This window comes from Engraulis encrasicolus, chromosome 11 (genome assembly GCF_034702125.1).
Source record: "Engraulis encrasicolus isolate BLACKSEA-1 chromosome 11, IST_EnEncr_1.0, whole genome shotgun sequence".
NCBI classification, from domain to species: domain Eukaryota; kingdom Metazoa; phylum Chordata; class Actinopteri; order Clupeiformes; family Engraulidae; genus Engraulis; species Engraulis encrasicolus.
Window position 1 is genome coordinate 54,651,163 of NC_085867.1, and position 12,500 is coordinate 54,663,662.

General features: G+C 45.7%; 1 protein-coding gene across 1 annotated transcript in view; it reads right to left on the reverse strand.

Annotated features, from left to right (window-relative positions):
* Nucleotides 1-12,500, reverse strand: part of mcc (MCC regulator of WNT signaling pathway) — a 185,073-nt gene that overhangs the window by 49,212 nt on the left and 123,361 nt on the right. The window contains exons 11-12 of the mRNA XM_063211016.1: nt 6,897-7,045; nt 2,334-2,474 (exon numbers count right to left, since the gene is read on the reverse strand). Of these exons, the coding sequence (XP_063067086.1) occupies nt 2,334-2,474; nt 6,897-7,045 (290 nt within the window). The remainder of the gene's footprint in view (nt 1-2,333; nt 2,475-6,896; nt 7,046-12,500) is intronic.

Consider the following 12,500-nt stretch of genomic DNA (forward strand, 5'->3'; position numbering starts at 1 on the left):
GGCCCTGATAGGTCAGCGGTGTTCTATTCTTCTACCCTACCGCGAAGGTTTGAATAAGGAAAAGGAAAAACCCAATGCGGTTGACTTGGCAGGAAATCACTGGAGTTTACTTGACAGGGAGAAGAGAAACAGTGTTTTATTTCAGTAGTACAACTCCCAAAAAATCAATTAAAAATATCCATAAAAGGCCATCCTGAAAATGATATAAGTTTGTAGTGTGGTAGTAGCAAAAAAGCCTCTTTGTTCGTTTGTAGTGTGGCAGCTAGCTCCTAAAACAGGATTCGCTAATGCCCAGTAGAGTTTGAATGGGTTTGGCTGACAGTTGCTAAGCTAGCTGTTAATATGGTAATTAGATGTATATATTGTATTTCAAAGCGGCTTTTGTTTGGCATTTTAACCACCTGAACTGTAAAACATGAATAAAGAGAGAATCTTGTATGCTATCATTCATGTCTAATTACGCCACAACTTTTTAAATTAATAGCAAGACTGTAATCACTGATTTAGCTGGCTAGCTACTACTAGGCCCCAGGTGTGAATGACCATTCAGGCTGTCTATTGTCTTTTAAAACGGGGCTTGTTTGGCATTTAATCTCATGTAATACTTGACTCAAAAGAAACTGATGTTGTACTATCTAATTATGCCCCAACTTTTAGAAGTAGGCTACTAGTGGAATGGGGCACCTAAATCACGCCCTTCTACTTCCGATCCGTGGGGCTGGAGCTCTCAAAATTTTGAATGAGAGTTAATGGAGCGAGTCAAGCTAAATCCTCATCCCGTTTGGCATGTGCTCCGGATTTCACATATGATGACAGTGACAGTTTGAAAGGTTTGGATTTGCGTCGTAAGACTCATTTTCGACACGCAAGAAACGTTATTTTAGCTTTTGTGCAAAACTGTGTGAGAGACTACACGTGCGTCTCGCATATTTGACGTGAACCGAGGCACAGCCAACCCTACCGCTGCACCGTGGCTTAAGTGGCTGCACGTTGGACATGCGACGTCTGTTGTGTAACGGAGGCTAACTAGCACAGAGTTAGCGTGGAACGTTGGTAAACCTCCCTCCGATAGCCTCATACAGTCTCGTGCCGTTGGGCCGAGAGACTAGTCTCTTGGCCCAGCGGTATCGTACTGTGTCTCCCATTGCCGAACCGTTGTAGTTGACGAGGTCGCACGTTCGATCCCCGAGGGGGGTGAACAGGTGCAAGATGACCTCCGTCACAGTTGTGTAGTCCAAATAATTACATATTTTTGTACGCACTCAACTCAAAAATCGCTTGCCTAGTGAAGTCAACAAGCACACCATTGGTTGTTATTAATTCTGAGGCACAGCATATGTGTGATCGACGGGGAAATGCGAGGTGGATCGGAAAATAGCTTTGATCAGTCCATTACAGCCCAGTCAAAAGTTTTTGTGTTCCCAGCCCCATGAGCCGCCCGGAAGGGGTGGAGACTTAGGTGCCCCATATTACATTTTAGATAGCCAGCTGGCTAACTTTGTGATTCATTCTAGGGACTGGGCTGAACTGAATGAGTTAGTTCGCCCCCTGTTGTCACGGAGGTGAAATGACGTCATCAACGTCGTTGAATACTCGGCGGGAAAAAACACCACGCCCTTTCCTGGATTTGCACGCAGGACGACTATGAGGGAATACCCCCCGCTGACAGTACATCTATGCTTTACCCCAAGTCTGCACAGTATGACTATGTATCACCCTTAAGGCTTGGAATCGTAGCGTGAGGAGAAATGGCCACTGTTGTTAATGCTGGTCTGTGTTTAAGTGATGAGAAGAGCAGGGGACACAGGAAAAAAAGAAACTCACACCTCATATGAGCAATGCCCCAATGCCATCACGCACAAACACACACACATGTACTGAAAACACACATGCCACACAGAAAAAGCCTTCAGATTACAAACACACAATTAATGGCATGTTACTCCACGCAGTCAGCCCGTGCATATATCTGTGGTGCAGTGGAACGCGGTGGACTCGATAAGTCACACACAGTTGTCACTCACATGAACCACGGAGTGTGACTTCGACATTCAGGTGAGCTTTCTGTAAGTTCCACACGAAAGCACACACACAACACCAAGCGACAACCCACTTGGGCAATTGGCAACAAGCCTCATGTTTGCACCTTTGTTCTCACTGTCACGCTATCGCTTACTCTCCCTTTCTGACACACACACACACACACACACACACACACACACACACACACACACACACACACACACACACACACACACACACACACACACACACACACACACACACACACACACACACACACGCACACACACACACACAAATGCGCGCGTTACCTGTACTGCAGTGCCAGTCTGAGTGCGGTGGCGTTGGACTCGTATTTGCCCACCAGCATGCTCATCCGCTCCGCGTTGCCCTTACACTCCTCCAGCGTGATCGTCAGCAGGTCGTTCTGGGACTTCAGGTGCTCGATGCGGCTACACACACACACACACAGGCGCGCACAGACACGGACACATACACACGGACGGACACACACACGCATGGACGGACAGACATGCACGCACACACCCAAATGACAAACACACACACATGCACACAGCAAAAACACACAAACAACATGCAAACAAACTGTTAATGTCTTGGCAGGCTTGGTGTTAAAAAGTCACAGCAAGTCAACAAGCCACAGCAAACAAACAGTACAGTCCACGTGGGGACTCGGAATTCACAACTTGGCATTTTAAAAGCTTTCACATTTATTTATTTTCCACAGAACACAGTTTCCATTTTCATATTTTCCACACATACAGTACGACATGGTCAGCGGCCAGAAACAGAGTGAAGTTATTGACTTCGGTTGCATAGTGCTGGGCAGCTGAGCTGTTTCTGGCAGCACAACATGACAACTCTTGGCATTGTCGATTTATAACATCATGGATTTCGTTGCTTTGCATTGCATTGTGTATTAAATTCCTGAAAGTAGTAGATAATGATTGTTTTCGGTTGCTGTTTGTGTCAAATGTCAAACAAAACAAACACATCACCACTTTTATTTTGGACTATGAATATGGACTGAGGACTGTGGACATGTGACTGTGAATGTTTCCATATAATCCAAAATTACCATGAACTTGCACTTCTGGATGCAGGGTTGGAAATTCATTTAGTGACCGTTAAACCATGAAAATGTAACAGTCACTGACAGATATATGGTTATTCATTCACACACGCCACTCAGCAGTAAACTGTTGTGTCAATGTAGATGACATCTGCCAGCTGCAGTCTTGTTTTAGAGGCATTTGGCTGGTGACTGGTGAAATATCCATTAATGTTCCCTGGGACAGTAATGAAACTTAATAGCTTCATCGTCGCAGAAAAGACGACTTTTGTTCCTGGTTAAATATTTTTTAAGTTGCTAAGCATGGCTATTTTTTTTCACACAGACAAAATTAGTGTTTGTGTGGCAATGAATGTCAGAGACAAATGATGAGAAAATATTGGCTTTGAGAAACACTGGTAACACTTGTCTCTCAACACACACACACAGGCACGCGCGCACACACACACATTCAGTGCCAATGCGTTTCTTCTGTGAACAAGCAACTGCTGTTTCTCAAAACAACATGAAAACTCAGAGAAAATCCATGGCCAGATTCCTCAGACAATTTTTCCCTCCTCCTATTACATAACAAATCCCCAAATGCATTCAGCAACTGCGCTAAAGCAGCTTCTTTGATCTTTTGTATATTACACAAACTCTGGACATCTTCGATTTTGCTGTTTTTTTGTGTGCATTTGTAACCATATCCTCCACGGGAGGAGCAACACTGGTGGTGTACAGTAGCTCGCCGCCATTCTGCCTGCTCTTCAAAATTACACTGTCACCGTGAATGCTGATACACTTTCTCTTGTTGACATGAGCTGTGTAAAGTGCACCTTCAGGATTTGGGCAAAAAAAAGATGTTGAGAAAGGAGCTAAAAGTGATGAGTGTGCGGTTCGGGTGGTCATTTTCAGCACTCTGCTTAGTCAGTAGTCAGGCCAGCCGTCCGAACGCACACGCTCACCGTGTGTGTGTGTGTGTGTGTGTGTGTGTGTGTGTGTGTGTGTGTGTGTGTGTGTGTGTGTGTGTGTGTGTGTGTGTGTGTGTGTGTGTGTGTGTGTGTGTGTGTGTGTGTGTGTGTGTGTGTGTGTGTGTGTGTGTGTGTGTGATGTGCATGTGTGTGTGTGCGCGCGCGCATGTGTGTGTGTGTTTGCACAGTCAGCCCTGGACCCTATCTGCCTGAACAACACATGGCAACAGCAGCATTGCAGCTAAGCAGTGTGAAAACATCTGAACAGCAAGCTACTGTACTCAACAGCTACTGATGCAACCAGGGGTATCTATTTACAAGTATGCACACACAAATACACATTCACACAAATACACATTCACACACACACACAAACACACACACACACACACACACACACACACACACACACACACACACACACACACACACACACACACACACACACACACGCGCACATATACACACAGGTCTGCTTTAATTGGACATAACTTCACAAGCATCAGGAGAGGGAGAGAGTGGGAGAGGAAAGGAGCTGAAGGAAAACATGACACAGGTGCTTATGAACAGCATACCACCTGTGTGTGTGTGTGTGTGTGTGTGTGTGTGTGTGTGTGTGTGTGTGTGTGTGCGTGCGTGCGTGAGCTTATAAACAGCGTAACGACAGGTAGAGTAAAGGCCTGCATTCATTATGCCTCTCCCACGACTGTAGGAGTGAGGACACACACACACACACACACACACACACACACACACACACACACACACACACACACACACACACACACACACACACACACACACACACACACACACACACACACACACACACACACACACAGAGGCCCATTCACAGCGGGAGGCCATGGAAAACTACTTGGTGTGAAGTTCACTTGACCATGAGAAAGAAGTGAGAGAGGAGGAGATGGAAGGGAGGGAGGGAGGGAGGGAGAGAGAGAGGAAGTGAAGAGAGAGATGAAGAGAATGTGAAGGTCAGGACAATGAGGGAGTGGGAGTGGACCAAAGGAAAGAAAGAATGAGACAGAGACAGAGACAGAGAGAGAGAGAGAGAGAGAGAGAGAGAGAGAGAGAGAGAGAGAGAGAGAGAGAGAGAGCGAGAGAGAGAGAGAGAGAGAGAGAGAGAGAGAGAGGGAGAGAGGGAGAGAGGGAGAGAGGGAGAGAAGGAGGAGTAGCACTGTAGATACAGCAAGCTACTGATACACTGGCCTTGTCAGGAAAGTGTTTTCTCTTAGTAACTTCTGATAAGCAGGAACACCAGACAACCAGAACAGGATGGTGTGTGTGTGTGTGTGTGTGTGTGTGTGTGTGTGTGTGCGCGCACGTTTGTACATGTATTTCTCCATCTGTGTTTGTGTGTATTTGTATTTCTCTACGTGTGTCAGTATGTATGTGTTTGTGTGTCTCATACTATAGCTCAGGGGGAGAATAAATAACTACCCCTCACTGAGGGAGCACAGGAGCCCACAGATGGTGGAGCCTGGCACTCTACTGTAGGCTCTCTGGAGCCTCAGAGGGAAAATAAGACGGCAAAGCTGCCTCATCCCTCAGGAAAACAAATGTGTGTGTGTGTGTGCGTGTGTGTGTGTGTGTGTGTGTGTGTGTGTGTGTGTGTGTGTGTGTGTGTGTGTGTGTGTGTGTGTGTGTGTGTGTGTGTGTGTGTGTGTGTGTGTGTGTTTGCTTGCATGTGTGTGTGCATGATCCATGTGTGTGTGTGAACATGTGTGTACTGTAGGTGTCGTTGGTGCAGCTTCATCTGTATGGCAGCATTGGCATGTGAGGCAGACAGGGAGACAAGGAGCCCTTACCCAGCCAGCCACACCACACTGCTCCAACACGGCTCCCCTCCCCTCATTCATCAGCCTCACCGCCAGGCCCCAGACTGACAGCAGCACACACCATTAATCTCCCATAAGGACCCACATGCATGCTATGCTACGTTATATCACACACTGACAGAGTGCGCGTGCTGCTCTGTGTGTGTGTGTGTGTGTGTGTGTGTGTGTGTGTGTGTGTGTGTGTGTGTGTGTGTACTTAAAGGTCAGATACTCACATGGATGTAGGGCAACTTTATTACGCAAGTGTGTGTGTGTGTGTCTGTAAGTGTGAGTGTGAGTGTGTGTGTGTGTGTGTGTGTGTGTGTGTGTGTGTGTGTGTGTGTGTGTGTGTGTGTGTGTGTGTGTGTGTGTGTGTGTGTGTGTGTGTGTGTGTGTGTGTGTGTGTGTTTGTGTGTGTGTGCATGCATATGAGTGTGAGTGTGAGTGTGTGTGTGTGTGTGCATTAATGTATGTGTGGTCAGGTGTTTGTTTGAGCAGGTGCTGGTGGCTAGACATTACAAAAACATAAACACACTATTTCAACTTAACGTGTTTATGTGTTATCTGTTTATGTGAAAATATAGCCATGGGAAAAAGAGAGTGCCACCTCTTTGAAATGGAGTGTGATTTTTTTAATTTGCGGTCAGAACTAAACAACTTTACAACCTGTTAAGAAGAACCAGATGCAAACCCTTATGACTAAAATAATGAAGTGCACTGTACATTTCCCATAAATATAAATGCGTGTGCATGCATGTTTGTTTGCGAATGAAAAGCTCTTACATAAATGTGCCACAGCATTGTGCACGCTTATAGCTTTCCACGGCCACCTGCTGTGAATGGGCTTCTGTACTGGCTGTGTGTGTGTGTGTGTGTGTGTGTGTGTGTGTGTGTGTGTGTGTGTGTGTGTGTGTGTGTGTGTGTGTGTGTGTGTGTGTGTGTGTGTGTGTGCGTGCGTGTTATTGTGCATACATTTTCTCCTCTCATACCCACCTGTTGAGTCTCTCGGTTTCCACCTCGAACTCGCGTATCTTGCTCTCGGAGATGGCTGAGCCGTGGGAGTAGAGCGTCTGGAAGATCTCCTGGATGTTGGAGCAGTCCTGCAGGGAGTGGGCCAGGTGCTCCGCCACATTACTCGACACCTGAGAGACAGACATTGACAATAAGCTACACTTTGGGCACTGGGACTTCACAGCTTCTACACCGGTGCTACACTAATGGGTTGTGTTAAGTCATGTCAGTTGGCTTCTAGTTAAGTCAAGTCTAGTTTATGTCTAGTTTAGTTAATACAGTAAGACATGTCCCCTGTTATAGTTCCAGTCCCTGGAGTATTTTGCGGATTGGTGCTTTGCTAAAGACCATGGACGATACAGGATTTGAACCTGAAACCTTCCAATATTAAAACCAAATCCTTGGGCCACAGCTGTCCGACCACACCCATGCAGGCATGCACATACACATATACACACAATGGTAAACGACAGGCATAGATTGTACAGGTTTGGAATATAAATATTGTAAACATAAATCACATGCACTTTTGTTGTCTACTTGAACCACATAGACTTTGCACCAGCGTGAACACACAAATAAAAACACACATTCAACTGCACATTCAAGCTTCTACAGCCTAAAGGGGGGTTTAGAGTCGCGCGTTCGCGGGGGTTCTGCACAGAGAATGAGCCACAGCGCCCCCCTGTGCAGCGACAAAACGACCCCTGGCTGCAGTACACGCATGTTTCTCCCAGGCTGAAATGTCCGTGAGCTGAGCTATGCTTGAAGACGGTGATTGGTCAATGCGCTTACGGCAGTCCGGGGGGAACTCAGCCCTGATAGGTCAGTTGTGTTCTATTCTTCTACCCTACCGCGGAGGTTTGAAGGAAAACGAAAAACACGATGCAGATGACTTGGCAGGAAATCACTGGAGTTTACTTGACAGGGAGAAGAGAAACTGTTTTTTATTTCAGTAGTACAACTTCCAAAAAATCAATTAGAAATATCCATAAAAGGCCATCATGGAAATTATATGTTTGTAGTGTGGTAGTAGCAAAGAAGCCTCTTTGTTCTTTTGTAGTGTGGCAGCTAGCTCATTAAAAAAGGGTTCGCTAATGTCCTGTAGAGTTTGAATGGGTTTGGCTGACAGTTGCTAAGCTAGCTGTTAATTAGATAGGCTATCTATTGTATTCAAAAATGGCTTTTGTTTCATTTAACCACCTCAACTGTAAAACATGAATAAAGAGAGAATCTTGTATGCTATCATCCATGTCTAATTACGCCACAACTTTTTAAATTAATAGCAAGAAGCCTCTTTGTTGATACAGTATATAGTACAAGTAGTGTGGCTAGCTAGCTTCTAAAACAGGGTTCGCTAATGTCCTGTAGAGTTTGAATGGGTTTGGCTGACAGTTGCTAAGCTAGCTGTTAATATGGCCATTAGATGTATTGTATTTAAAACGGCTTTTGTTTGGCATTTTAACCACCTGAACTGTAAAACATGAATAAAGAGAGAATCTTGTATGCTATCATTCATGTCTAATTACGCCACAACTTTTTAAATTAATAGCAAGAAGCCTCTTTGTTAGTGGTAGAATTACGTTTCAGGTGGCTAGTCAACTAGCTTTGAGTTTGTAATGACTGATTTAGCTGGCTAGCTACTACTAGGCCCCAGGTGTGAATGGCCATTCATGCTGTCTATTGTCTTTTAAAATGGCGTTTGTCTTGCATTTAATCTCATGTAGTACTTGACCAAAAATAAACTGATGTTGTACCATCTAATTATGCCCCAACTTTTAGAAGTAGGCTACTAGTGGAATATTACGTTTTACATAGCCAGCTGATTAGCTTTGTGATTCATTCTAGGGACTGGGCTCAACTGAATGAGTTAGTTCGCCCCCTGTTGTCACGGAGGTGAATTGACGTCATTAAAATCTCCTCCTCCCTCCCCCCTTGCCCCACTCTTGAATTTTCGGCGGGAAAAAAAAACACCACGCCCTTTCGCACGCATTCGCATGTAGGTCGACTATGAGGCAATACCCCCCGCTGACAGTACGTCTATGCTTTACCCCGCAATCGGCACCGCGTGACTATGCATCAGCCTTAAGGTACAACACATAAACCCAGCTCAAGAAAAACAATCAACACTTAAGGAACACCTCTCGCTCTCTCGCCCACACACACACAAAAACGAGTTGCACACGCGCACGCACGCACACGCACGCACGCACACACACACACACACAGCCTGCCTGTCTTTGGAAGTGATCTAATGTATTGAATATGGTGGTGGTGTGTGACGGTAATGTAAGGTGATGCTGTCCTAGTGGGTGTCCTGCTGTGCAGTTGTATGAAATATAATATAAAGGACAGTGTATGGAGTCACACAGTCACCCTCTCCAACACTAACATGGGACCATAGACATTGGAAAAGGTAGACGAATCAAGCCCAAACTTTTCCGGGATCCATATGGCCTCAGGTGAACACCCTTTTAGGAGACCTTAGGTTAGGAGACCTTTAGTAGACTTCAGGTTGAGAATAAATTGAGCTCCCTTAGCGCTGCAGATAGTGGCAGCGCACATCTTATGCAAGCCGGCACCAAACACGACACAAAGAGAAGAAGAAAGAGGGGACAACGCCCCCTTAGGAGACCAAACTTGAGCACACTACTTTGCATTGGGTGGGCAGGGCTTGATTTATTTTACTCTACTAGAAAATTGATGGTACCACAATGCAAACGCAATGACGCTAACGCCAGTCAATAACAACCCTTTATAAATTGGCCATCATTAATGCATGAAGAGTCACCTTGTTCCAGGGCAATACAACACATGTCTGTGAATGAAAATGAGTGTAAAGTGGAAATACTACATTTAATATAAAGGATAGTGTGTGGAGTCATACAGTCACACTGTGCAATGGAAAACATGGGACCCCAATGCAAAAGCAATGATGCCAGCTCCAGCCAATGACAACCTCTGCTTATTGGCATCCTTAATGCATGGAGAGTGTCACCTTGACGCATTGGGACTAAACAACACGCCTGTCTGTCTGTGTGTGTATGAATGGAAATGAATGCATGCAGTGTGCTCAAGGGGAAAGCTAAGTGAGCCTAATACACAGCTATTCAAATATACATGTCCTTGTGCAAACATGCGCAAATGTATACACAGCCACCCACAAAGACACTTTACACACACACACACACACACACACACACACACACACACACACACACACACACACACACACACACACACACACACACACACACACACACACACACACACACACACACACACACACACACACAGACTAACACATTTACGCATCCACACACTCGCATAGACACAAACACACATACGCACACACAAAAACACACATACGCACACACAAAAACACACTCCCACCCAGACAGACACAGACTGGAGACTCAGGACACACACACAGCTGTTGGCTCACAGGGTGGCCGCTGCTTGCCGGCCTTTTTCCATAAGCTCTCTCTTGACTGCCTCTGCCTTCTGCCGTCCGCATGTCTCTCTCTGTCTGTCTTTCACCCACTTTTCTTTGTCTTGTTTCCTCCCAAGACATAACTATCCATCTTGCCTGTGGCTCTGTCTGTCTGTGGTTCTGGTTGTTTTCCTGTCTGCCTCTGTCTCTGTATGTGTGTCTGTGTGTCTGTGTGTCTGTGTGTCTGTCTGTCTGTGTGTCTGTCTGTGTGTCTGTCTGTCTGTGTGTCTGTCTGTCTGTCTGTGTGTCTGTCTGTCTGTCTGTCTGTCTGTCTGTCTGTCTGTCTGTCTCTTCAGTGCTGCATGCTCTGTTGTGGCTTCTGTTGTCTGGCATGAGGGGGTATTGGGGCGGATTTGGATGTTTCCAGTAAAGTGGGGATCATTAGGATTGATTTTCCCCTCTCAGACAGAATCCCAGACATCCTCCCATTTACTACTACTGTACAAGAGCCCACATATAGAAGGACAGAGGAAGGAGAGATCAGGCAAGTCGCTTGGATAAAAGCGTCAACTAAATGGAATGCAATGCAATAGAGAGATAGAGGGATTGAGTTTGGAATGAAAGTGGGGAAAACAAGGGCAAAAACAGAAGAGCAGAAAACAGTGAGAAAAGATGTAAAGATAAAATGAGTAAGAAAAGGAGGAGAATGAGGCAGAGAGATAGAGATAGGAATGAAAGAGTAAGAAAATGAGAAGCGAGAAATGGAGAAAAAAATGCAGAACAAAAATACAAAAGACAGAGGATAAAAATACAAGTAGGTGTATGAAGTTGTGAACAGATGGAGGGAAACAAATAGATGGAGGTATAAAAAAGGAGGAGATGAATGAATAAAGAGGAGACGAAAGACAGGAGCTGGAGAGGAAATAAAAAAGAAAATTTGATTCTGATGACGTGTGGAAAGTGAGGTACCTGGGGAGTGTGTCTGACCTCCCTCTTGAGCTTGTCTGTCTGTGTAAGAGAGTGGGGATCGGTGTGTGTGTGTGTGTGTGTGTGTGTGTGTGTGTGTGTGTGTGTGTGTGTGTGTGTGTGTGTGTGTGTGTGTGTGTGTGTGTGTGTGTGTGTGTGTGTGTGTGTGTGTGTGTGTGTGTGTGTGTGTGTGTGTGGCCTCAGGTGAGTTCACCTTCTGTGTGAGAAAGAGAGCGAGAAAGAGAGACGACAGAGGAAAGTGATGGAGGAAGGAGAGAGAGAGAGAGAGAGAGAGAGAGAGAGAGAGAGAGAGAGAGAGAGAGAGAGAGAGAGAGAGAGAGAGAGAGAGAGAGAGAGAGAGAGAGGGAGAGAGAGAGAGAGAGAGAGTGTAGAGGGAAGCGATGGGGAGGAAGAAAGAGGAAGAGAGAGGGGGTGGCAGACAAAGAAAAAAGAGGAGGGATTCAGACAAAGGAAAGAGGTAAAGAAAAAAAGAGAGAGTGGGGTAAAGAGGTGGGTGAAAAGAGAGAAGAGAGGTGCTCTGGAGCAGAGCCAGGAGCAGCAGAGGGCGGTGTGTGTGTGTGTGTGTGTGTGTGTGTGTGTGTGTGTGTGTGTGTGTGTGTGTGTGTGTGTGTGTGTGTGTGTGTGTGTGTGTGTGTGTGTGTGTGTGTGCGCGTGCGCGCGTGTGTGTGTGTAGTGACAGAGCTGCTGCAGCCCCGTGTGTAAGTCCATCCGCAGCCTATTAATAACCCCCAGCCCCAGGAGCCGAGCAGGGCAGAGTACTGTAGAGGAAGCGCGCACACACACGCACGCATACACGCACACACGCACGCACGCACGCACGCACACACCAACTTTCTTTCTCCCCCTATACCTTAGCCTTTTTAAAGGATTTCACTGTCTTCCTTCCTCTACTTGTCTTACTCTGTTTTCTGTATCATTCCTTCATGCACTGTCCTTTTTTGTCTTCACACGATTTGTTTTTTTTTTCCTACTCCTTTCTCTGTATGTCTTCCACTGTTATCTTTTTCACAGTATATATGCTATATATGCTATATATATAGCTTTTCAGTATATTTTCCCCCAGAGGCCTTATTCTCTTTGTCCGTGTCTCTTGCCTTTATTCAGTGTCTCTCTTTCATTTTCCATCTCTCTTTTAATCGCTGCCCTGAAGTTCCTGCTCTCTTTAG